Here is a 27,651-nt window from a genome sequence, read left to right on the forward strand (position 1 = left end):
CTCTTGGAATCCAGTCCGTAGCTCTTAGTGACCATCGGTTATCTTCCCTCCTCATTACATGTCCGGCCCATGCCCATTTCTTTTTCTTGATTTCAACTAAGATGTCGTTTACCCGCGTTTGTTGCCTCACCCAATCTGCTCTTTTCTTATCCCTTAACGTTACACCCATCATTCTTCTTTCCATAGCTCGTTGCGTCGTTCTCAATTTCAGCAGAACCCTTTTCGTAAGCCTCCAGGTTTCTGCCCCATATGTGAGTACTGGTAACACACAGCTGTTGTACACTTTCCTTTTGAGGGATAGTGGCAACCTACTGTTCATGATTTGAGAATGCCTGCCAAACGCACCCCAACCCATTCTTATTCTTCTGGTTATTTCAGTCTCATGATCCGGATCCGTGGTCACTACCTGCCCTAAGTAGATGTATTCCCTTACCACTTCCAGTGTTTCGCTACCTATCGTAAACTGCTGTTCTCTTCCGAGACTGTTAAACAGTACTTTAGTTTTCTGCAGATTAATTTTCAGACCCACCCTTCTGCTTTGTCTCTCCAGGTCAGTGAGCATGCATTGCAATTGGTCTCCTGAGTTACTAAGCAAGGCAATATCATCAGCGAACCGCAAGTTGCTAAGGTATTCTCCATCAACTTTTATCCCCAATTCTTCCCACTCCAGGCCTCTGAATACCTCCTGTAAACATGCTGTGAATAGCATTGGAGATATCGTATCTCCCTGTCTGACGCCTTTCTTTATAGGGATTTTGTTGCTTTCTTTGTGGAGGACTACGGTGGCTGTGGAGCCGCTATAGATATCTTCCAGTATTTTTACATATGGCTCATCTACACCCTGATTCCGTAATGCCTCCATGACTGCTGAGGTTTCGACTGAATCAAACGCTTTCTCGTAATCAATGAAAGCTATATATAAGGGTTGGTTATATTCTGCACATTTCTCTATCACTTGATTGATAGTGTGAATATGGTCTATTGTTGAGTAGCCTTTACGGAATCCTGCCTGGTCCTTTGGTTGACAGAAGTCTAAGGTGTTCCTGATTCTATTTGCGATTACCTTAGTAAATACTTTGTAGGCAACGGACAGTAAGCTGATCGGTCTATAATTTTTCAAGTCTTTGGCGTCCCCTTTCTTATGGATTAGGATTATGTTAGCGTTCTTCCAAGATTCCGGTACGCTCGAGGTTATGAGGCATTGCGTATACAGGGTGGCCAGTTTCTCTAGAACAATCTGACCACCATCCTTCAACAAATCTGCTGTTACCTGATCCTCCCCAGCTGCCTTCCCCCTTTGCATAGCTCCTAAGGCTTTCTTTACTTCTTCTGGCGTTACCTGTGGGATTTCGAATTCCTCTAGGCTATTCTCTCTTCCACTATCGTCGTGGGTGCCACTGGTACTGTATAAATCTCTATAGAACTCCTCAGCCACTTGAACTATCTCGTCCATATTAGTAACGATATTGCCGGCTTTGTCTCTTAACGCACACATCTGATTCTTGCCTATTCCTAGTTTCTTCTTCACTGTTTTTTGGCTTCCTCCTTTCCTGAGAGCCTGTTCAATTCTATCCATATTATAGTTCCTGATGTCCGCTGTCTTACGCTTGTTGATTAACTTAGAAAGTTCTGCCAGTTCTATTCTAGCTGTAGGATTAGAGGCTTTCATACATTGGCGTTTCTTGATCAGATCTTTCGTCTCCTGCGATAGCTTACTGGTTTCCTGCCTAACGGCGTTACCACCGACTTCTATTGCGCACTCCTTGATGATGCCCATGAGATTGTCGTTCATTGCTTCAACACTAAGGTCCTCTTCCTGAGTTAAAGCCGAATACCTGTTCTGTAGTTTGATCCGGAATTCCTCTAGTTTCCCTCTTACCGCTAACTCATTGATTGGCTTCTTGTGTACCAGTTTCTTTCGTTCCCTCCTCAAGTCTAGGCTAATTCGAGTTCTTACCATCCTGTGGTCACTGCAGCGTACCTTGCCGAGCACGTCTACATCTTGAATGATGCCAGGGTTCGCGCAGAGTATGAAGTCGATTTCATTTCTAGTCTCACCATTCGGGCTCCTCCACGTCCACTTTCGGCTAACCCGCTTGCGGAAAAAGGTATTCATTATACGCATATTATTCTGTTCTGCAAACTCTACTAATAATTCTCCTCTGCTATTCCTAGAGCCTATGCCATATTCCCCCACTGACTTGTCTCCAGCCTGCTTCTTGCCTACCCTGGCATTGAAGTCGCCCATCAGTATAGTGTATTTTGTTTTGACTTTACCCATCGCCGATTCTACGTCTTCATAAAAGCTTTCGACTTCCTGGTCATCATGACTAGATGTAGGAGCGTAGACCTGTACAACCTTCATTTTGCACCTCTTATTAAGTTTCACAACAAGACATGCCACCCTCTCGTTAATGCTATAGAATTCCTGTATGTTACCAGCTATTTCCTTATTAATCAGGAATCCGACTCCTAGTTCTCGTCTCTCCGCTAAGCCCCGGTAACACAGTACATGCCCGCTTTTTAGCACTGTATATGCTTCTTTTGTCCTCCTAACCTCACTGAGTCCTATTATATCCCATTTACTACCCTCTAATTCCTCCAATAACACTGCTAGACTCGCCTCACTAGATAGCGTTCTAACGTTAAACGTTGCCAGGTTCAGATTCCAATGGCGGCCTGTCCGGAGCCAGGTATTCTTAGCACCCTCTGCAGCGTCACAGATCTGACCGCCGCCGTGGTCAGTTGCTTCGCGGCTGCTGGGGACTGAGGGCCGGGGTTCGATTGTTGTATTCATATAGGAGGTTGTGGCCAAGTACTGCACCAGGGTGGCCAATCCTGCTCTGGTGAGAGAGTGCGTTACCGGTTCTGGTCACCGGGATCAGGCCGCACTCCAGGCCTGTTTGTGCAATTTTCTCAACACACGGTTTTTTTTTTTTTTGTATTTTCCGGTGGAGAATAGCGCGGCACCGGGATTTGAATCACGGTCCTCTTGCACTGGAGACGGATACTCTACCGTCCCCGTAGGAGTTAAATTAAAAATTAATTTATGGGGTTTTACGTGACAAAACCACTTTCTGATTATGCACGCCGTAGTGGAGGACTCCGAAAATTTCGACCACCTGGGGTTCTTTAACGTGCACTTAATTCTAAGTACACGGGTGTTTTCGCATTTCGCCCCCATCGAAATGCGGCCGCCGTGGTCGGGGTCCGATCCCGCGACCTCGTGCTCAGCAGTCTAACACCATAACCACTGAGCAACCACGGCGGGTCCCGCAGGAGTTGTACGCCTCATTTAACCTACAGTGGTGCCCTACTTGGTCAGTCAAGGTGGACCAATCTGAGCTCGGTTATACCGCATGGATGGCACTCGGCTAGAGAACCTCGTATTTATGACCTGCACATGTGAGGCCTTACATATTTGAAGATATATATCTATTTTTTTTTTTTTTTTTAGGAGGGTTCCCGTACAGTGATAAAATAAAGGAAAAGACATTAAAGGAAAGAAAAAAAAAGAAAGAAAAAGGGGCGGAAAAAAAAAACGGAACATAACAGGTGATTTGAACTCGTGACCCTTCGATGTTGCCCGGAAAGATAGCTCAGTCGGTTGGTTCGTCAGGCCCCAGGCTACTTTCAAGCGCCACAGCTCCTCCTCTGAGCCTCACACTTACGTGGAAAGAGACTCATGTTGTCCGCGATAGTCGGTTTTTGCTGATTCCGAGTAGTTGGAAGGCATACTTTCTATATATATATATATATATATATATATATATATATTCATCTCATCTATGGGATCGCATTCGCGCGCTGTTTCTTTGTCTCTGCGTGTAGTACAGTTAAGAGAGCCAGTTTAAGGGCGGAGAAGAAGAAAGAAAAGAAAAGCAAAAACTGCAGCGCCGTGGTTTTAAAGCGCAGCCGTGGTAGAGAAACGGAATGCGATATAAGCGTGCGTAGCCACGATACGCACACGACAAACTGCCTTAAAATATTTAGACTTGAGGGAAAGCTTCGTTAGCAAACGATAGCACGGCAATCAGCACTCGAATATAATTTTAACCCTAATACTAATTGTAAATATTCATCTCATCTATGGTATCTAATGCGCGCGCTGTTGCTTTGTCTCTGCGTGTAGTAGTTGAGAGAGCCAGTTTAAGGGCAGAGTAGTTGGAAGGCATACTTTCTAGGAAAAATGGCCGCTCAAGGAGAAGAGCGAACTCGAGCGGCTTTAGAGGCTAGGAAAACTGCCTTAAAATATTTAGACTTGAGGGAAAGCTTCGTTAACAAACTATAACACGGCAATCAGCACTCGAATACGACGAGAGAAATTACTGAGACGTGGAAAATTCCCTTGAAAAAAATCTGGTTTGCTAGACAAATGCTCGTATGTATTGGACCTCTTAAAAGATGAGGGGTGAAATATGCGCTCACCGAGAGGGCATCTTCAGCGCGAGACATCCCCAAGGCACCTTACAGAGATGTGGAGAGCTTCGCGGCCGGAACGAAGCATCCCTTCTCCGCCGGCCAAGAGGGGGAAACGTGCTTTCCGATCGCTCAAGGTTGCGCGGACAACGCATAGCTCTAGCGTCTAGGAAAAGCTTAACCAGGTGCGATGGCGGCACGCATAGCGTGGGAAGCTAGCCGCCAGAATAACTATACCAAGGACTGCTGCTGATGAGGGCGAAGTACCTTCGTGTAATTATAATAACCCTAATAGGACTACTTTCGAAAAAAAAAAGGAAACGGCCCAGAGGGCTATACTACGAGAGCTATGACTGATAGTTTTCTATATATATATATATATATATATATATATATATATTCATCTCATCTATGGGATCGCATTCGCGCGCTGTTTCTTTGTCTCTGCGTGTAGTACAGTTAAGAGAGCCAGTTTAAGGGCGGAGAAGAAGAAAGAAAAGAAAAGCAAAAACTGCAGCGCCGTGGTTTTAAAGCGCAGCCGTGGTAGAGAAACGGAATGCGATATAAGCGTGCGTAGCCACGATACGCACACGACAAACTGCCTTAAAATATTTAGACTTGAGGGAAAGCTTCGTTAGCAAACGATAGCACGGCAATCAGCACTCGAATATAATTTTAACCCTAATACTAATTGTAAATATTCATCTCATCTATGGTATCTAATGCGCGCGCTGTTGCTTTGTCTCTGCGTGTAGTAGTTGAGAGAGCCAGTTTAAGGGCAGAGTAGTTGGAAGGCATACTTTCTAGGAAAAATGGCCGCTCAAGGAGAAGAGCGAACTCGAGCGGCTTTAGAGGCTAGGAAAACTGCCTTAAAATATTTAGACTTGAGGGAAAGCTTCGTTAACAAACTATAACACGGCAATCAGCACTCGAATACGACGAGAGAAATTACTGAGACGTGGAAAATTCCCTTGAAAAAAATCTGGTTTGCTAGACAAATGCTCGTATGTATTGGACCTCTTAAAAGATGAGGGGTGAAATATGCGCTCACCGAGAGGGCATCTTCAGCGCGAGACATCCCCAAGGCACCTTACAGAGATGTGGAGAGCTTCGCGGCCGGAACGAAGCATCCCTTCTCCGCCGGCCAAGAGGGGGAAACGTGCTTTCCGATCGCTCAAGGTTGCGCGGACAACGCATAGCTCTAGCGTCTAGGAAAAGCTTAACCAGGTGCGATGGCGGCACGCATAGCGTGGGAAGCTAGCCGCCAGAATAACTATACCAAGGACTGCTGCTGATGAGGGCGAAGTACCTTCGTGTAATTATAATAACCCTAATAGGACTACTTTCGAAAAAAAAAAAGGAAACGGCCCAGAGGGCTATACTACGAGAGCTATGACTGATAGTTTTCTATATATATATATATATATATATATATATATATATATTCATCTCATCTATGGGATCGCATTCGCGCGCTGTTTCTTTGTCTCTGCGTGTAGTACAGTTAAGAGAGCCAGTTTAAGGGCGGAGAAGAAGAAAGAAAAGAAAAGCAAAAACTGCAGCGCCGTGGTTTTAAAGCGCAGCCGTGGTAGAGAAACGGAATGCGATATAAGCGTGCGTAGCCACGATACGCACACGACAAACTGCCTTAAAATATTTAGACTTGAGGGAAAGCTTCGTTAGCAAACGATAGCACGGCAATCAGCACTCGAATATAATTTTAACCCTAATACTAATTGTAAATATTCATCTCATCTATGGTATCTAATGCGCGCGCTGTTGCTTTGTCTCTGCGTGTAGTAGTTGAGAGAGCCAGTTTAAGGGCAGAGTAGTTGGAAGGCATACTTTCTAGGAAAAATGGCCGCTCAAGGAGAAGAGCGAACTCGAGCGGCTTTAGAGGCTAGGAAAACTGCCTTAAAATATTTAGACTTGAGGGAAAGCTTCGTTAACAAACTATAACACGGCAATCAGCACTCGAATACGACGAGAGAAATTACTGAGACGTGGAAAATTCCCTTGAAAAAAATCTGGTTTGCTAGACAAATGCTCGTATGTATTGGACCTCTTAAAAGATGAGGGGTGAAATATGCGCTCACCGAGAGGGCATCTTCAGCGCGAGACATCCCCAAGGCACCTTACAGAGATGTGGAGAGCTTCGCGGCCGGAACGAAGCATCCCTTCTCCGCCGGCCAAGAGGGGGAAACGTGCTTTCCGATCGCTCAAGGTTGCGCGGACAACGCATAGCTCTAGCGTCTAGGAAAAGCTTAACCAGGTGCGATGGCGGCACGCATAGCGTGGGAAGCTAGCCGCCAGAATAACTATACCAAGGACTGCTGCTGATGAGGGCGAAGTACCTTCGTGTAATTATAATAACCCTAATAGGACTACTTTCGAAAAAAAAAAAGGAAACGGCCCAGAGGGCTATACTACGAGAGCTATGACTGATAGTTTTCTATATATATATATATATATATATATATATATATATATTCATCTCATCTATGGGATCGCATTCGCGCGCTGTTTCTTTGTCTCTGCGTGTAGTACAGTTAAGAGAGCCAGTTTAAGGGCGGAGAAGAAGAAAGAAAAGAAAAGCAAAAACTGCAGCGCCGTGGTTTTAAAGCGCAGCCGTGGTAGAGAAACGGAATGCGATATAAGCGTGCGTAGCCACGATACGCACACGACAAACTGCCTTAAAATATTTAGACTTGAGGGAAAGCTTCGTTAGCAAACGATAGCACGGCAATCAGCACTCGAATATAATTTTAACCCTAATACTAATTGTAAATATTCATCTCATCTATGGTATCTAATGCGCGCGCTGTTGCTTTGTCTCTGCGTGTAGTAGTTGAGAGAGCCAGTTTAAGGGCAGAGTAGTTGGAAGGCATACTTTCTAGGAAAAATGGCCGCTCAAGGAGAAGAGCGAACTCGAGCGGCTTTAGAGGCTAGGAAAACTGCCTTAAAATATTTAGACTTGAGGGAAAGCTTCGTTAACAAACTATAACACGGCAATCAGCACTCGAATACGACGAGAGAAATTACTGAGACGTGGAAAATTCCCTTGAAAAAAATCTGGTTTGCTAGACAAATGCTCGTATGTATTGGACCTCTTAAAAGATGAGGGGTGAAATATGCGCTCACCGAGAGGGCATCTTCAGCGCGAGACATCCCCAAGGCACCTTACAGAGATGTGGAGAGCTTCGCGGCCGGAACGAAGCATCCCTTCTCCGCCGGCCAAGAGGGGGAAACGTGCTTTCCGATCGCTCAAGGTTGCGCGGACAACGCATAGCTCTAGCGTCTAGGAAAAGCTTAACCAGGTGCGATGGCGGCACGCATAGCGTGGGAAGCTAGCCGCCAGAATAACTATACCAAGGACTGCTGCTGATGAGGGCGAAGTACCTTCGTGTAATTATAATAACCCTAATAGGACTACTTTCGAAAAAAAAAAAGGAAACGGCCCAGAGGGCTATACTACGAGAGCTATGACTGATAGTTTTCTATATATATATATATATATATATATATATATATATATTCATCTCATCTATGGGATCGCATTCGCGCGCTGTTTCTTTGTCTCTGCGTGTAGTACAGTTAAGAGAGCCAGTTTAAGGGCGGAGAAGAAGAAAGAAAAGAAAAGCAAAAACTGCAGCGCCGTGGTTTTAAAGCGCAGCCGTGGTAGAGAAACGGAATGCGATATAAGCGTGCGTAGCCACGATACGCACACGACAAACTGCCTTAAAATATTTAGACTTGAGGGAAAGCTTCGTTAGCAAACGATAGCACGGCAATCAGCACTCGAATATAATTTTAACCCTAATACTAATTGTAAATATTCATCTCATCTATGGTATCTAATGCGCGCGCTGTTGCTTTGTCTCTGCGTGTAGTAGTTGAGAGAGCCAGTTTAAGGGCAGAGTAGTTGGAAGGCATACTTTCTAGGAAAAATGGCCGCTCAAGGAGAAGAGCGAACTCGAGCGGCTTTAGAGGCTAGGAAAACTGCCTTAAAATATTTAGACTTGAGGGAAAGCTTCGTTAACAAACTATAACACGGCAATCAGCACTCGAATACGACGAGAGAAATTACTGAGACGTGGAAAATTCCCTTGAAAAAAATCTGGTTTGCTAGACAAATGCTCGTATGTATTGGACCTCTTAAAAGATGAGGGGTGAAATATGCGCTCACCGAGAGGGCATCTTCAGCGCGAGACATCCCCAAGGCACCTTACAGAGATGTGGAGAGCTTCGCGGCCGGAACGAAGCATCCCTTCTCCGCCGGCCAAGAGGGGGAAACGTGCTTTCCGATCGCTCAAGGTTGCGCGGACAACGCATAGCTCTAGCGTCTAGGAAAAGCTTAACCAGGTGCGATGGCGGCACGCATAGCGTGGGAAGCTAGCCGCCAGAATAACTATACCAAGGACTGCTGCTGATGAGGGCGAAGTACCTTCGTGTAATTATAATAACCCTAATAGGACTACTTTCGAAAAAAAAAAAGGAAACGGCCCAGAGGGCTATACTACGAGAGCTATGACTGATAGTTTTCTATATATATATATATATATATATATATATATATATATTCATCTCATCTATGGGATCGCATTCGCGCGCTGTTTCTTTGTCTCTGCGTGTAGTACAGTTAAGAGAGCCAGTTTAAGGGCGGAGAAGAAGAAAGAAAAGAAAAGCAAAAACTGCAGCGCCGTGGTTTTAAAGCGCAGCCGTGGTAGAGAAACGGAATGCGATATAAGCGTGCGTAGCCACGATACGCACACGACAAACTGCCTTAAAATATTTAGACTTGAGGGAAAGCTTCGTTAGCAAACGATAGCACGGCAATCAGCACTCGAATATAATTTTAACCCTAATACTAATTGTAAATATTCATCTCATCTATGGTATCTAATGCGCGCGCTGTTGCTTTGTCTCTGCGTGTAGTAGTTGAGAGAGCCAGTTTAAGGGCAGAGTAGTTGGAAGGCATACTTTCTAGGAAAAATGGCCGCTCAAGGAGAAGAGCGAACTCGAGCGGCTTTAGAGGCTAGGAAAACTGCCTTAAAATATTTAGACTTGAGGGAAAGCTTCGTTAACAAACTATAACACGGCAATCAGCACTCGAATACGACGAGAGAAATTACTGAGACGTGGAAAATTCCCTTGAAAAAAATCTGGTTTGCTAGACAAATGCTCGTATGTATTGGACCTCTTAAAAGATGAGGGGTGAAATATGCGCTCACCGAGAGGGCATCTTCAGCGCGAGACATCCCCAAGGCACCTTACAGAGATGTGGAGAGCTTCGCGGCCGGAACGAAGCATCCCTTCTCCGCCGGCCAAGAGGGGGAAACGTGCTTTCCGATCGCTCAAGGTTGCGCGGACAACGCATAGCTCTAGCGTCTAGGAAAAGCTTAACCAGGTGCGATGGCGGCACGCATAGCGTGGGAAGCTAGCCGCCAGAATAACTATACCAAGGACTGCTGCTGATGAGGGCGAAGTACCTTCGTGTAATTATAATAACCCTAATAGGACTACTTTCGAAAAAAAAAAAGGAAACGGCCCAGAGGGCTATACTACGAGAGCTATGACTGATAGTTTTCTATATATATATATATATATATATATATATATATATATTCATCTCATCTATGGGATCGCATTCGCGCGCTGTTTCTTTGTCTCTGCGTGTAGTACAGTTAAGAGAGCCAGTTTAAGGGCGGAGAAGAAGAAAGAAAAGAAAAGCAAAAACTGCAGCGCCGTGGTTTTAAAGCGCAGCCGTGGTAGAGAAACGGAATGCGATATAAGCGTGCGTAGCCACGATACGCACACGACAAACTGCCTTAAAATATTTAGACTTGAGGGAAAGCTTCGTTAGCAAACGATAGCACGGCAATCAGCACTCGAATATAATTTTAACCCTAATACTAATTGTAAATATTCATCTCATCTATGGTATCTAATGCGCGCGCTGTTGCTTTGTCTCTGCGTGTAGTAGTTGAGAGAGCCAGTTTAAGGGCAGAGTAGTTGGAAGGCATACTTTCTAGGAAAAATGGCCGCTCAAGGAGAAGAGCGAACTCGAGCGGCTTTAGAGGCTAGGAAAACTGCCTTAAAATATTTAGACTTGAGGGAAAGCTTCGTTAACAAACTATAACACGGCAATCAGCACTCGAATACGACGAGAGAAATTACTGAGACGTGGAAAATTCCCTTGAAAAAAATCTGGTTTGCTAGACAAATGCTCGTATGTATTGGACCTCTTAAAAGATGAGGGGTGAAATATGCGCTCACCGAGAGGGCATCTTCAGCGCGAGACATCCCCAAGGCACCTTACAGAGATGTGGAGAGCTTCGCGGCCGGAACGAAGCATCCCTTCTCCGCCGGCCAAGAGGGGGAAACGTGCTTTCCGATCGCTCAAGGTTGCGCGGACAACGCATAGCTCTAGCGTCTAGGAAAAGCTTAACCAGGTGCGATGGCGGCACGCATAGCGTGGGAAGCTAGCCGCCAGAATAACTATACCAAGGACTGCTGCTGATGAGGGCGAAGTACCTTCGTGTAATTATAATAACCCTAATAGGACTACTTTCGAAAAAAAAAAAGGAAACGGCCCAGAGGGCTATACTACGAGAGCTATGACTGATAGTTTTCTATATATATATATATATATATATATATATATATATATTCATCTCATCTATGGGATCGCATTCGCGCGCTGTTTCTTTGTCTCTGCGTGTAGTACAGTTAAGAGAGCCAGTTTAAGGGCGGAGAAGAAGAAAGAAAAGAAAAGCAAAAACTGCAGCGCCGTGGTTTTAAAGCGCAGCCGTGGTAGAGAAACGGAATGCGATATAAGCGTGCGTAGCCACGATACGCACACGACAAACTGCCTTAAAATATTTAGACTTGAGGGAAAGCTTCGTTAGCAAACGATAGCACGGCAATCAGCACTCGAATATAATTTTAACCCTAATACTAATTGTAAATATTCATCTCATCTATGGTATCTAATGCGCGCGCTGTTGCTTTGTCTCTGCGTGTAGTAGTTGAGAGAGCCAGTTTAAGGGCAGAGTAGTTGGAAGGCATACTTTCTAGGAAAAATGGCCGCTCAAGGAGAAGAGCGAACTCGAGCGGCTTTAGAGGCTAGGAAAACTGCCTTAAAATATTTAGACTTGAGGGAAAGCTTCGTTAACAAACTATAACACGGCAATCAGCACTCGAATACGACGAGAGAAATTACTGAGACGTGGAAAATTCCCTTGAAAAAAATCTGGTTTGCTAGACAAATGCTCGTATGTATTGGACCTCTTAAAAGATGAGGGGTGAAATATGCGCTCACCGAGAGGGCATCTTCAGCGCGAGACATCCCCAAGGCACCTTACAGAGATGTGGAGAGCTTCGCGGCCGGAACGAAGCATCCCTTCTCCGCCGGCCAAGAGGGGGAAACGTGCTTTCCGATCGCTCAAGGTTGCGCGGACAACGCATAGCTCTAGCGTCTAGGAAAAGCTTAACCAGGTGCGATGGCGGCACGCATAGCGTGGGAAGCTAGCCGCCAGAATAACTATACCAAGGACTGCTGCTGATGAGGGCGAAGTACCTTCGTGTAATTATAATAACCCTAATAGGACTACTTTCGAAAAAAAAAAAGGAAACGGCCCAGAGGGCTATACTACGAGAGCTATGACTGATAGTTTTCTATATATATATATATATATATATATATATATATATATTCATCTCATCTATGGGATCGCATTCGCGCGCTGTTTCTTTGTCTCTGCGTGTAGTACAGTTAAGAGAGCCAGTTTAAGGGCGGAGAAGAAGAAAGAAAAGAAAAGCAAAAACTGCAGCGCCGTGGTTTTAAAGCGCAGCCGTGGTAGAGAAACGGAATGCGATATAAGCGTGCGTAGCCACGATACGCACACGACAAACTGCCTTAAAATATTTAGACTTGAGGGAAAGCTTCGTTAGCAAACGATAGCACGGCAATCAGCACTCGAATATAATTTTAACCCTAATACTAATTGTAAATATTCATCTCATCTATGGTATCTAATGCGCGCGCTGTTGCTTTGTCTCTGCGTGTAGTAGTTGAGAGAGCCAGTTTAAGGGCAGAGTAGTTGGAAGGCATACTTTCTAGGAAAAATGGCCGCTCAAGGAGAAGAGCGAACTCGAGCGGCTTTAGAGGCTAGGAAAACTGCCTTAAAATATTTAGACTTGAGGGAAAGCTTCGTTAACAAACTATAACACGGCAATCAGCACTCGAATACGACGAGAGAAATTACTGAGACGTGGAAAATTCCCTTGAAAAAAATCTGGTTTGCTAGACAAATGCTCGTATGTATTGGACCTCTTAAAAGATGAGGGGTGAAATATGCGCTCACCGAGAGGGCATCTTCAGCGCGAGACATCCCCAAGGCACCTTACAGAGATGTGGAGAGCTTCGCGGCCGGAACGAAGCATCCCTTCTCCGCCGGCCAAGAGGGGGAAACGTGCTTTCCGATCGCTCAAGGTTGCGCGGACAACGCATAGCTCTAGCGTCTAGGAAAAGCTTAACCAGGTGCGATGGCGGCACGCATAGCGTGGGAAGCTAGCCGCCAGAATAACTATACCAAGGACTGCTGCTGATGAGGGCGAAGTACCTTCGTGTAATTATAATAACCCTAATAGGACTACTTTCGAAAAAAAAAAAGGAAACGGCCCAGAGGGCTATACTACGAGAGCTATGACTGATAGTTTTCTATATATATATATATATATATATATATATATATATATATATATATTCATCTCATCTATGGGATCGCATTCGCGCGCTGTTTCTTTGTCTCTGCGTGTAGTACAGTTAAGAGAGCCAGTTTAAGGGCGGAGAAGAAGAAAGAAAAGAAAAGCAAAAACTGCAGCGCCGTGGTTTTAAAGCGCAGCCGTGGTAGAGAAACGGAATGCGATATAAGCGTGCGTAGCCACGATACGCACACGACAAACTGCCTTAAAATATTTAGACTTGAGGGAAAGCTTCGTTAGCAAACGATAGCACGGCAATCAGCACTCGAATATAATTTTAACCCTAATACTAATTGTAAATATTCATCTCATCTATGGTATCTAATGCGCGCGCTGTTGCTTTGTCTCTGCGTGTAGTAGTTGAGAGAGCCAGTTTAAGGGCAGAGTAGTTGGAAGGCATACTTTCTAGGAAAAATGGCCGCTCAAGGAGAAGAGCGAACTCGAGCGGCTTTAGAGGCTAGGAAAACTGCCTTAAAATATTTAGACTTGAGGGAAAGCTTCGTTAACAAACTATAACACGGCAATCAGCACTCGAATACGACGAGAGAAATTACTGAGACGTGGAAAATTCCCTTGAAAAAAATCTGGTTTGCTAGACAAATGCTCGTATGTATTGGACCTCTTAAAAGATGAGGGGTGAAATATGCGCTCACCGAGAGGGCATCTTCAGCGCGAGACATCCCCAAGGCACCTTACAGAGATGTGGAGAGCTTCGCGGCCGGAACGAAGCATCCCTTCTCCGCCGGCCAAGAGGGGGAAACGTGCTTTCCGATCGCTCAAGGTTGCGCGGACAACGCATAGCTCTAGCGTCTAGGAAAAGCTTAACCAGGTGCGATGGCGGCACGCATAGCGTGGGAAGCTAGCCGCCAGAATAACTATACCAAGGACTGCTGCTGATGAGGGCGAAGTACCTTCGTGTAATTATAATAACCCTAATAGGACTACTTTCGAAAAAAAAAAAGGAAACGGCCCAGAGGGCTATACTACGAGAGCTATGACTGATAGTTTTCTATATATATATATATATATATATATATATATATTCATCTCATCTATGGGATCGCATTCGCGCGCTGTTTCTTTGTCTCTGCGTGTAGTACAGTTAAGAGAGCCAGTTTAAGGGCGGAGAAGAAGAAAGAAAAGAAAAGCAAAAACTGCAGCGCCGTGGTTTTAAAGCGCAGCCGTGGTAGAGAAACGGAATGCGATATAAGCGTGCGTAGCCACGATACGCACACGACAAACTGCCTTAAAATATTTAGACTTGAGGGAAAGCTTCGTTAGCAAACGATAGCACGGCAATCAGCACTCGAATATAATTTTAACCCTAATACTAATTGTAAATATTCATCTCATCTATGGTATCTAATGCGCGCGCTGTTGCTTTGTCTCTGCGTGTAGTAGTTGAGAGAGCCAGTTTAAGGGCAGAGTAGTTGGAAGGCATACTTTCTAGGAAAAATGGCCGCTCAAGGAGAAGAGCGAACTCGAGCGGCTTTAGAGGCTAGGAAAACTGCCTTAAAATATTTAGACTTGAGGGAAAGCTTCGTTAACAAACTATAACACGGCAATCAGCACTCGAATACGACGAGAGAAATTACTGAGACGTGGAAAATTCCCTTGAAAAAAATCTGGTTTGCTAGACAAATGCTCGTATGTATTGGACCTCTTAAAAGATGAGGGGTGAAATATGCGCTCACCGAGAGGGCATCTTCAGCGCGAGACATCCCCATCCCCAAGGCACCTTACAGAGATGTGGAGAGCTTCGCGGCCGGAACGAAGCATCCCTTCTCCGCCGGCCAAGAGGGGGAAACGTGCTTTCCGATCGCTCAAGGTTGCGCGGACAACGCATAGCTCTAGCGTCTAGGAAAAGCTTAACCAGGTGCGATGGCGGCACGCATAGCGTGGGAAGCTAGCCGCCAGAATAACTATACCAAGGACTGCTGCTGATGAGGGCGAAGTACCTTCGTGTAATTATAATAACCCTAATAGGACTACTTTCGAAAAAAAAAAAGGAAACGGCCCAGAGGGCTATACTACGAGAGCTATGACTGATAGTTTTCTATATATATATATATATATATATATATATATATATATTCATCTCATCTATGGGATCGCATTCGCGCGCTGTTTCTTTGTCTCTGCGTGTAGTACAGTTAAGAGAGCCAGTTTAAGGGCGGAGAAGAAGAAAGAAAAGAAAAGCAAAAACTGCAGCGCCGTGGTTTTAAAGCGCAGCCGTGGTAGAGAAACGGAATGCGATATAAGCGTGCGTAGCCACGATACGCACACGACAAACTGCCTTAAAATATTTAGACTTGAGGGAAAGCTTCGTTAGCAAACGATAGCACGGCAATCAGCACTCGAATATAATTTTAACCCTAATACTAATTGTAAATATTCATCTCATCTATGGTATCTAATGCGCGCGCTGTTGCTTTGTCTCTGCGTGTAGTAGTTGAGAGAGCCAGTTTAAGGGCAGAGTAGTTGGAAGGCATACTTTCTAGGAAAAATGGCCGCTCAAGGAGAAGAGCGAACTCGAGCGGCTTTAGAGGCTAGGAAAACTGCCTTAAAATATTTAGACTTGAGGGAAAGCTTCGTTAACAAACTATAACACGGCAATCAGCACTCGAATACGACGAGAGAAATTACTGAGACGTGGAAAATTCCCTTGAAAAAAATCTGGTTTGCTAGACAAATGCTCGTATGTATTGGACCTCTTAAAAGATGAGGGGTGAAATATGCGCTCACCGAGAGGGCATCTTCAGCGCGAGACATCCCCAAGGCACCTTACAGAGATGTGGAGAGCTTCGCGGCCGGAACGAAGCATCCCTTCTCCGCCGGCCAAGAGGGGGAAACGTGCTTTCCGATCGCTCAAGGTTGCGCGGACAACGCATAGCTCTAGCGTCTAGGAAAAGCTTAACCAGGTGCGATGGCGGCACGCATAGCGTGGGAAGCTAGCCGCCAGAATAACTATACCAAGGACTGCTGCTGATGAGGGCGAAGTACCTTCGTGTAATTATAATAACCCTAATAGGACTACTTTCGAAAAAAAAAAAGGAAACGGCCCAGAGGGCTATACTACGAGAGCTATGACTGATAGTTTTCTATATATATATATATATATATATATATATATATATATATATATATATATATATTCATCTCATCTATGGGATCGCATTCGCGCGCTGTTTCTTTGTCTCTGCGTGTAGTACAGTTAAGAGAGCCAGTTTAAGGGCGGAGAAGAAGAAAGAAAAGAAAAGCAAAAACTGCAGCGCCGTGGTTTTAAAGCGCAGCCGTGGTAGAGAAACGGAATGCGATATAAGCGTGCGTAGCCACGATACGCACACGACAAACTGCCTTAAAATATTTAGACTTGAGGGAAAGCTTCGTTAGCAAACGATAGCACGGCAATCAGCACTCGAATATAATTTTAACCCTAATACTAATTGTAAATATTCATCTCATCTATGGTATCTAATGCGCGCGCTGTTGCTTTGTCTCTGCGTGTAGTAGTTGAGAGAGCCAGTTTAAGGGCAGAGTAGTTGGAAGGCATACTTTCTAGGAAAAATGGCCGCTCAAGGAGAAGAGCGAACTCGAGCGGCTTTAGAGGCTAGGAAAACTGCCTTAAAATATTTAGACTTGAGGGAAAGCTTCGTTAACAAACTATAACACGGCAATCAGCACTCGAATACGACGAGAGAAATTACTGAGACGTGGAAAATTCCCTTGAAAAAAATCTGGTTTGCTAGACAAATGCTCGTATGTATTGGACCTCTTAAAAGATGAGGGGTGAAATATGCGCTCACCGAGAGGGCATCTTCAGCGCGAGACATCCCCAAGGCACCTTACAGAGATGTGGAGAGCTTCGCGGCCGGAACGAAGCATCCCTTCTCCGCCGGCCAAGAGGGGGAAACGTGCTTTCCGATCGCTCAAGGTTGCGCGGACAACGCATAGCTCTAGCGTCTAGGAAAAGCTTAACCAGGTGCGATGGCGGCACGCATAGCGTGGGAAGCTAGCCGCCAGAATAACTATACCAAGGACTGCTGCTGATGAGGGCGAAGTACCTTCGTGTAATTATAATAACCCTAATAGGACTACTTTCGAAAAAAAAAAAGGAAACGGCCCAGAGGGCTATACTACGAGAGCTATGACTGATAGTTTTCTATATATATATATATATATATATATATATATATATATATTCATCTCATCTATGGGATCGCATTCGCGCGCTGTTTCTTTGTCTCTGCGTGTAGTACAGTTAAGAGAGCCAGTTTAAGGGCGGAGAAGAAGAAAGAAAAGAAAAGCAAAAACTGCAGCGCCGTGGTTTTAAAGCGCAGCCGTGGTAGAGAAACGGAATGCGATATAAGCGTGCGTAGCCACGATACGCACACGACAAACTGCCTTAAAATATTTAGACTTGAGGGAAAGCTTCGTTAGCAAACGATAGCACGGCAATCAGCACTCGAATATAATTTTAACCCTAATACTAATTGTAAATATTCATCTCATCTATGGTATCTAATGCGCGCGCTGTTGCTTTGTCTCTGCGTGTAGTAGTTGAGAGAGCCAGTTTAAGGGCAGAGTAGTTGGAAGGCATACTTTCTAGGAAAAATGGCCGCTCAAGGAGAAGAGCGAACTCGAGCGGCTTTAGAGGCTAGGAAAACTGCCTTAAAATATTTAGACTTGAGGGAAAGCTTCGTTAACAAACTATAACACGGCAATCAGCACTCGAATACGACGAGAGAAATTACTGAGACGTGGAAAATTCCCTTGAAAAAAAAATCTGGTTTGCTAGACAAATGCTCGTATGTATTGGACCTCTTAAAAGATGAGGGGTGAAATATGCGCTCACCGAGAGGGCATCTTCAGCGCGAGACATCCACAAGGCACCTTACAGAGATGTGGAGAGCTTCGCGGCCGGAACGAAGCATCCCTTCTCCGCCGGCCAAGAGGGGGAAACGTGCTTTCCGATCGCTCAAGGTTGCGCGGACAACGCATAGCTCTAGCGTCTAGGAAAAGCTTAACCAGGTGCGATGGCGGCACGCATAGCGTGGGAAGCTAGCCGCCAGAATAACTATACCAAGGACTGCTGCTGATGAGGGCGAAGTACCTTCGTGTAATTATAATAACCCTAATAGGACTACTTTCGAAAAAAAAAAAGGAAACGGCCCAGAGGGCTATACTACGAGAGCTATGACTGATAGTTTTCTATATATATATATATATATATATATATATATATATTCATCTCATCTATGGGATCGCATTCGCGCGCTGTTTCTTTGTCTCTGCGTGTAGTACAGTTAAGAGAGCCAGTTTAAGGGCGGAGAAGAAGAAAGAAAAGAAAAGCAAAAACTGCAGCGCCGTGGTTTTAAAGCGCAGCCGTGGTAGAGAAACGGAATGCGATATAAGCGTGCGTAGCCACGATACGCACACGACAAACTGCCTTAAAATATTTAGACTTGAGGGAAAGCTTCGTTAGCAAACGATAGCACGGCAATCAGCACTCGAATATAATTTTAACCCTAATACTAATTGTAAATATTCATCTCATCTATGGTATCTAATGCGCGCGCTGTTGCTTTGTCTCTGCGTGTAGTAGTTGAGAGAGCCAGTTTAAGGGCAGAGTAGTTGGAAGGCATACTTTCTAGGAAAAATGGCCGCTCAAGGAGAAGAGCGAACTCGAGCGGCTTTAGAGGCTAGGAAAACTGCCTTAAAATTTTTAGACTTGAGGGAAAGCTTCGTTAACAAACTATAACACGGCAATCAGCACTCGAATACGACGAGAGAAATTACTGAGACGTGGAAAATTCCCTTGAAAAAAAATCTGGTTTGCTAGACAAATGCTCGTATGTATTGGACCTCTTAAAAGATGAGGGGTGAAATATGCGCTCACCGAGAGGGCATCTTCAGCGCGAGACATCCACAAGGCACCTTACAGAGATGTGGAGAGCTTCGCGGCCGGAACGAAGCATCCCTTCTCCGCCGGCCAAGAGGGGGAAACGTGCTTTCCGATCGCTCAAGGTTGCGCGGACAACGCATAGCTCTAGCGTCTAGGAAAAGCTTAACCAGGTGCGATGGCGGCACGCATAGCGTGGGAAGCTAGCCGCCAGAATAACTATACCAAGGACTGCTGCTGATGAGGGCGAAGTACCTTCGTGTAATTATAATAACCCTAATAGGACTACTTTCGAAAAAAAAAAAGGAAACGGCCCAGAGGGCTATACTACGAGAGCTATGACTGATAGTTTTCTATATATATATATATATATATATATATATATATATATATATATATATATATATATATATATATATATATATATATATATATATATATATATATATATATATATATATATATATATATTCATCTCATCTATGGGATCGCATTCGCGCGCTGTTTCTTTGTCTCTGCGTGTAGTACAGTTAAGAGAGCCAGTTTAAGGGCGGAGAAGAAGAAAGAAAAGAAAAGCAAAAACTGCAGCGCCGTGGTTTTAAAGCGCAGCCGTGGTAGAGAAACGGAATGCGATATAAGCGTGCGTAGCCACGATACGCACACGACAAACTGCCTTAAAATATTTAGACTTGAGGGAAAGCTTCGTTAGCAAACGATAGCACGGCAATCAGCACTCGAATATAATTTTAACCCTAATACTAATTGTAAATATTCATCTCATCTATGGTATCTAATGCGCGCGCTGTTGCTTTGTCTCTGCGTGTAGTAGTTGAGAGAGCCAGTTTAAGGGCAGAGTAGTTGGAAGGCATACTTTCTAGGAAAAATGGCCGCTCAAGGAGAAGAGCGAACTCGAGCGGCTTTAGAAGCTAGGAAAACTGCCTTAAAATATTTAGACTTGAGGGAAAGCTTCGTTAACAAACTATAACACGGCAATCAGCACTCGAATACGACGAGAGAAATTACTGAGACGTGGAAAATTCCCTTGAAAAAAATCTGGTTTGCTAGACAAATGCTCGTATGTATTGGACCTCTTAAAAGATGAGGGGTGAAATATGCGCTCACCGAGAGGGCATCTTCAGCGCGAGACATCCACAAGGCACCTTACAGAGATGTAAGATCGCATAAATGCATAGATACGGTGCTAACTTCTGAATGCTGCAGTAATGTCACGCAGCATCGTCTGCTTCTTTAATGCTAAACAGTGTAGTCTGCTTCTTTAATGCTAAATAACATCGTCTGCTTCCATAATGCTACACGACATCGTTTCTGGGCTTCACTTTTTGGCACTATATACGCAAATATAAAACGCTTGCGTGCTGAGGAAACGCAGGAGTCAAACTTACCCCGCGCTTCCAACTCGGCTTTCTGGAACAGCAAAGTGTACTTCGTCTTAGTCTATACTACTAACATTGCAGATGCAGCGCGAAGCGAAGAACGGAACAAACGGGATTGAGCGCCGATGAGGAACATAATTTTCGATTGGTAGGGACACGGAAATGCAGTACACAATTTACCGAGCCGCGAGAGAAAGACGAGGAACCAGAAAATGAAAGGACCAGTGCTGCCTGGTCACAGAATTTGACGTGTCTTTTCGGTCGCGCTTGGTAATTACCGCTAGCTATACCAGTAAGCCGAAACACACCCTTCAGTTTAATTAAAAAAGGGGAAATGTTTAGCATTTGCCAAGTAATAATCAACTGCCTTATGCCGGATGAATGAATACAAAGTATTCAAATATTATTTTATAAGTATTAAATCAGTTAGGCCTGTACTATTCCTATAAAATTCTATATTTATGACATTTATTTTTCCATAAACCGGTATAATATGAAAAAAAAAATAACACGGCTTTCACCAAATTTCATCAATCAACCTTTGCCCGAAAATGTCCTCTTCGGACATCGGCCGGAACGTCGTCGTCGAAGTGATACCCTGAAGACTATCGTCAAATTCCTTGCACTAAAGTAGTCTGGATTTGAGACTTTGAGGAGTATTAACTGTTTGTGTTCATTCGCAAAGATTTTTCGACCTCATCGTCAACAACTTTCTGTCTTTCTCTTTTTACCTCAATTATTCACCGATGTTGAGAAAAAAAGTGCGAACTTCGATTGAAGCCCAGCTTCTCAGATTTTCTATCATAGAAAATGTATCGAAACCCTGAAACCCACAACTCGTACAACTCGTCACGCTCATAACTCATTCGCTGCTGCCAAAATTTGCGAAAGCCGCATTTTACAGAGTTTCTTTCGCGATAACAGTCTCGGAATGGAACTCACTTCGCGAGCATGTATTTGAGGCGGCTAACTTTGATAAATCAATTGAATAGCATTTATTCTTCTAAAAAACATTTTTGGAGTTGTTTCATAGCACAAGTTCATCGTTGCACATGGCATTACCGAACGTTTCTTTTTATATACAAAAATTAATAAAACACACACGTAATGCACATATGTGCATTGATTGTGTATTTGAATGGTTCCACTCCCGCTTGGGGCACTAAACTTTGCAGCATTGTGGAATAAATTAAAGAAAAAGAACTCTCAATAAATGGAGTTGTAGAAACGACACTCACCGACGAATGCTTCCTTCGAGCTGCCGCTCTCGAAGGTGGATTTTGTTTCTTAAAGGAAAGAGAGAGAGATACTGAAGGCGCATCTTTATCAGATTGTAAATATTTATACTAAGAAAATGTGGCCATAGTGTGCGTTTGTGTGTGCGCACTGCCAATACGGTGTTTCACCCAGTATACGATGAAGTGTCAGTATATATGTCTTGCTTTATGGCATGCTGATGAAGCATGCTTTACTTAACTTATCCCACTACTTAAATTAAAAGAGAATAGTTCGATTTGTTTCTTGCGAGTTAACTGCTGTGAAAAAAAAATACGTTAAATTTGTTAGTCACGCAAACAACGATCAGTGACTATGGAAATGCTGAACTGAGGGAAGCTTTGACTTTTATCTAGCTGTGTGCGTGGTCTATGCAACGAATTTGGATAAATTCAATGCTATGCATTATGAAGGATGTAATCTGTGGAAACCTAAAAGCAAAAATTTCAACGCCTTGAACACGTGGGGTTCTTTTTCGTGCCCCCGCCAGTGCACAGTACAATGGAGTTTTTGCATTACGTCTCCATCGGAATGCAGCTGTCCCGTCCGGAATCGAACCCGTGACCTACTCTTCAGCAGCACAACGCCAAAGCCACTGAGCTACCAAGGCGGTTTGAAGATGGCGTGTTGCCAAGTGTGCGAAGGTGAGCCGAGAAGGATGGTGGCTTGATGCGCACCGTCTTCTCGAGCGCCCAATGTAGGAGATCACGTGATCAAGCGCGTGGGGCCAGCGGGGGGGGGGGGGGGGGGGGGTTCAAGTGAGTTGACGTCTCCTTCGCTAGCCCGGCCGTGGCTACGCATGGCTGTCCGCGTTCCTCAGCGCATGCGCGGCCCGTGCGCAGTATTTCGGTGATAATCTAAGCGGCTGCAAACATTAGGCGAGCAGAGAGGGTAAGTTAGTTTCGGAGACACGCTGAAGCGAGAGCCAGTACGAAGCGTTTGCTCCCTGCTGCCGGCGCTCTTCATCACGCCAGCATTGTGACAGCGAGCGTTCGCGGTTCTTGAGTGAGATCCGTTCATGTTTGACGGCGTGGGTGTGACGCTATGCTTGTAAATTTAGTTAGTAAGCTAATGTTGAGTGCAACTTATACGGTTTATAAAACCTACAAGCCTTACTTGATGTAGTTGTCTAACGCTTTGATATATCTACCAATGTTGCGCCTTTCGGGCGAAACTGCGACTTTTTATGGATGGTTTCTGTCGTATTTTTGCGCTTTGCAATAACGAAAGCTTGCAAGACTTATTTCATGTGCTGGCGACTATAATCGGAGAAAGCATCGGTTTCGTGGAATAGCGAACGGCAGCTACAGGCTGTGCCCTATTGTTGAACTTGAATAGGCGCCTGCGAGGACACAACTACAAACGACGAGCCCGTTGGCCCAGCATGCGCAAATTGATGCACATGATAAAGAAACACGACACACTACACTGTTTTGCTACACGGAGCCTTTGTTCTACGCCTGTAGTACTGTTTGACCCTAATGTACGAAATCCAACTCGGAATGACTTGGCGCGAGAGCAGTTGTTAGAACATCGAATTAACAAGTTTCTGCGCTGCAACGACCTGCACCATAACAACCCTCACAGAGGGTTAAGTTTACGCTTGTGCGTGCCGTTTCGTTACTGTGGCAGTTGTATTGTCTTATGTCTCTGCTGCGCAACAGTTCGTCAATAGTGACTCCAACTAGGCCTGACTCTCAGTTCTACCAGATGAAGACTTCATTATTTTTCGCGGTGCGGTAAGGCCTAGAAGTGTCGTAGAGGCCAATGGGAGGCCAGCTTACCACGGCTCACGGATACTTCACCGCTAACGGCTGCAAATTGGCGGAGAAAAAAAAACAACAACAGGATTATCATCGCCAGATGGAGCACCGTCGGCACAACACATTACGGTGGACGGGATAGAAGAGCAGACGACGTCTGCGGTGGCTATCTACCGTCTGTCCGCAAACCTATATATAAACCGCGTTTACCTGAGGTGCGACCGTGTGTAGCGTATAGCATTTCTTAACCGAATCATGCTAATACTTGTGCTACAGCGTTTGCACGCGGTGCGTCTCCTTCTGTACGAAACAAGACGGAACCCATTTCCGGAGAGATGGGTTTTGACCATGAGTTGAGGAGAGCGCGCTCCAGCCACCTATCTCACCTTTCCCCTCCCCCTCAACGCGATACGCCATCGGCTACATGCCCTACGCGTGACGATCTACTTCTTCCTGGTCGCATTACCGCCGGTCACGTGGATGCGATGCGTCACTGTCGCACTCATGCAAACGCGCCTTCAGCCAGTGGCAAACATAAACAGCTAGAGCGAGAGGAAAACGCCTCGCAGGCCAACATGTTCACGGAATTATGAATGTACACTTTACTAACGGCTTTTTTAATCGTGCGGAAAGCGGTACGTAAAGCTTTAGAATAGTAAGCTGTTGGTCTAGTTGGTTTGACGTGACTTTTGCAAATACAAACTTACCGCTTTGTTCCGTCGATTCTGCAATATGACGGTGAAAGGGGCAAAAAAAATAATAATTAGACACAGTATTAGAGGCTGTTGTCATGCTATACGGTTTTCATCCGACAAAATTATAGTATTGAAAGTTGTCACCGTTTTATAATTGCTCGGTAACACTGAAAACCTATAATACGTTACCTGTCGCGAGAGGCGTATCCCGCGAGGTAGCGTAGGTTCGTATTTTTACTGTTGTGTCATCGGAATCGTGTGATGAGAAAGCAGTTCGTGCTAAAAGTGCGTCTCCGCTTCCTTTTTTTGTCGCATCTGCTTCTGCCGCTTTGGACAATCGGCTCACGCGCTGAGAGTCACGTGATTCATCTCCCTGAAAGCCGTCGCCTTGCACGGGTCAGAGGACGCTTTCATTTATCCCCCCAGCGTCGCCGACACCTGCCCGCCGCTATGGATGGGTACGAATGAAAATTACGACGCCGTTCCGAACGACAACCAACCCAAGCATTTATCGCCCGCCGGAGTGCTACGCTCCGAGCTTTACCGAGTTTTACCGAGCTTTACCGAGCTTTACCGAGCTTTACCGAGTTTTACCGAGTTTTACCGAGCTTTACCGAGCTCTACAGAGTTTTACCGAGCTTTACCGAGCTCAGGATCCGGAATGTTCACGCTTCAGGTCTCGATCTCAAACATGCCCCATCACTCAGAGCCTGTGCACGTCAGCATTTTCACATCTCTAATACCGTGGTCACAGGGTGCATTTTCGATCCTGATGCAGATCGAACTTTCTCAAGCGTGATTAACTGGCTCACTTCGGGAGCTTGCGCCAAAAAAAGCCAATCGAGAAATTCGATCCCGAACAGGCTCGATCGCGATCGAAACTGCGGCACCGCGTGACCGCGCTATGGAAGCCTTGCCTCGTGATGAGCGATCAGATGTGTTATTGCGAAGGTGAATCACGTTTCTCTTATTTTTCGTTTCTCTTGTTTTTCTTTGTTTTCTTACTGTCACTGTTACGCCGCAACACATAGTCTAAAATATTCACAAGCTTTTCAGCCGACCGGACTACATGTCAACAGCGTTACATGCATGCAGTGACTCGAACAATGTAAACAAATATATTTTATTTTACCACACGGCCCCCCAAAATGCTTTATATTTCACTCTTCTTTTTCTATTTTTTTAGTAACGAGAAAATATTCGGTTTTCGATTCGACATATGAAGGTCATTTTTCTCGAATATTCTAGTTTGGTTCGATTCGAAAATTCCACTATTGAAACCCCCTATAGCGTTTACGTTTTCGAGCGCTTCTACACCTTCACATGTGACAACATGACTCAAAGCGCAGATCAATTATGTCTGGTTATCAAAGGAGGTGTTTAAACAGGCCTTCCCGACTGACGACCGTTGCCGTCCAAACTGCGGGGATTAATATACGTCACCTGTCATGCTGGGCGACGTGTGCTGGACACTGCGCGACGGTGATGTTGAAACGTCGGCAGCAGCTGGCCTCAGACACCGCGTCTTCTTCCTCTTCTTCTGCCGGTGTACTCTGACGGCTACATCCCATCGCAAAGGGACACCCGGACCTTGGGAACGAAGTCTGAAGCCTCAACGAAAATTGGTTGGACCGCATTTGGCAGGAAGCCCGGAGTTATCAGCGACAGCCTAATGTCCTCGAAGAAAAGAAGAAGAAAAACGTTCATAACGAATTATTAGGCTAGTTGCTTTGCGTGGCGCGTACGAATATCCGAGTGTGTATTCAGACAACGTTGTCGGAAAATGTATGATGCGAGTTCAAGTGTGCCCAGAACTACAGAAATATATATATATTTTTTTGTGACTGAAGAGCGGCACATATGCTGAGACCTTAGTTGGTGTCAATGATGTTAATTGAAGAGCCAGCGCCGCATATACCGTAACCCAAGTTGGTCCGACGGTTAGCTTTGATCCGGGTTAGCTCAGAAACGGCAGCCCAGTTCTCTACCCATTAAACCAACTGATTCGTGACGCAAATTGGCGGGAAAACGATTACAGACACAGTCGAACAATCAGAAAGATAAGACACTGGAAAATACCCGAAGTATCCTAAGAATGTCAATCACACTAAAATGTATAAGCTGCGAGTTCTGCCGGTACTTATCTGTGCAGAGTAAGATAAAAAAAAATGTAGAAGGAACAGAAGAGTGAAGGCAGCAGAAAAAGAAGAAACTCCCGGCAAAAAATTATTAATCTGTCTGTTTCGATTACTAAATTGCACATTGATTGTAGTTTCTTGAAATATTATGCAAAAGTTCAGGTGCCCAGATCTCGGCCACGCCCCCAAGGTGGATACGAGCCATATTTTAGGGACATCGTCATCATGATCAACCCCCATCTCATGATGAATGTCGACGTTAATGCGATTAGCTAGGAGCAATGTAGCAACGCACCGTTTCGCCATTGCCGCAACGTGTGTGCAGCAAGGCTCCTCTCTCAGGCTTCCCATTGCAAGCGCTGCGCCATCTGGCGCCGCCGCCACGAAGTCCGCGCAAGGCGCGGGGTCGATTCCGCCGAGCACCAAAGAAACTTTAAAGGATTTTGTGCTTTGAAGAGCAGCTCACACGCACTGGCACATTCCCAGTTACACAAGTTGGAATCAAAGAGGTTTATTGAAGAACGGCACACATACCTAGTGGCACAACCCACGTTGGTGTCGGGTTCATTGAGGAACGGCGCATATACCCGATGCCACGTCCCCAATGACCCAAGTTGGTCCGACGGATGGTTTCTAACTCTGTTTCCTCAGCACAGCTGCTAGATGCACGTTCCATTAGACGATGGGCTACCCATTCCCAGTGACCCAAGACAAGACAAGACGAGACAGACAGACAGACAGACAGATAGACAGACAGACAGACAGACAGACAGACAGACAGACAGACAGACAGACGAAAGGACGGACGGAGGCTCGACGGTGTTGAATTGGCGAGAAAGGGGGACATATATACTTTAATAAGGGTTTGAGATGTTAGCCCAGCGAAATGCCTTGCATGCTATTCCAGATGATTAGGGTTAGAGGTCAATCCAAAAATAATAGAAGAGAAGAAAACAATGAAACACAAGACAAAATGAAAATATTCAAAAATTGAGATGAGATATATGAAAAAGAAAACAATAAAGACAGAAGAAAAACAAAAACAAACACACACTCCAATAAAGACGATACCAAACGAAGTAAATTCTATGGTGCTTGATCAAGTCCTGTCTCTCTTAAAAGCGTCTTCCTTACGCGCAAAGCTGAAGTAACAATTTCCCACTCTGCGAATATCACACAGTTCAATGTGTAAATCTTGACGGAGTTTCAGTGAGCTATTTAACCCGTTTTGTTCTAGGCAGCCTAAACTTGCAGGATAACAAAGACAAAGTTCGAAACAGTTAACAAGTAGCTAAGCAC

The 27,651-nt window shown here is 44.9% G+C and overlaps 1 protein-coding gene across 2 annotated transcripts in view; it reads right to left on the minus strand.

Annotated features, from left to right (window-relative positions):
- Window positions 1-27,038, minus strand: part of LOC129383791 (uncharacterized) — a 38,373-nt gene extending 11,335 nt beyond the window's left edge. The window contains exons 1-5 of one of the 2 annotated variants that reach the window (XM_055068649.2): window positions 25,658-27,038; window positions 24,227-24,244; window positions 23,541-23,570; window positions 21,720-21,767; window positions 20,491-20,512 (exon numbers count right to left, since the gene is read on the minus strand). In XM_055068649.2, coding sequence (XP_054924624.1) covers window positions 20,491-20,512; window positions 21,720-21,767; window positions 23,541-23,570; window positions 24,227-24,244; window positions 25,658-25,664 — 125 coding nt within the window. In that variant the 5' untranslated portion in view covers window positions 25,665-27,038. Of the gene's footprint in view, window positions 1-20,490; window positions 20,513-21,719; window positions 21,768-23,540; window positions 24,087-24,226; window positions 24,245-25,657 lie in introns of those variants that run through there. The other variant, XM_055068648.1, reaches the window with a different exon arrangement.
- Window positions 27,039-27,651: the final 613 nt, after the last annotated feature.

Source organism: Dermacentor andersoni, chromosome 9 (genome assembly GCF_023375885.2).
Source record: "Dermacentor andersoni chromosome 9, qqDerAnde1_hic_scaffold, whole genome shotgun sequence".
NCBI classification, from domain to species: Eukaryota; Metazoa; Arthropoda; class Arachnida; order Ixodida; family Ixodidae; genus Dermacentor; species Dermacentor andersoni.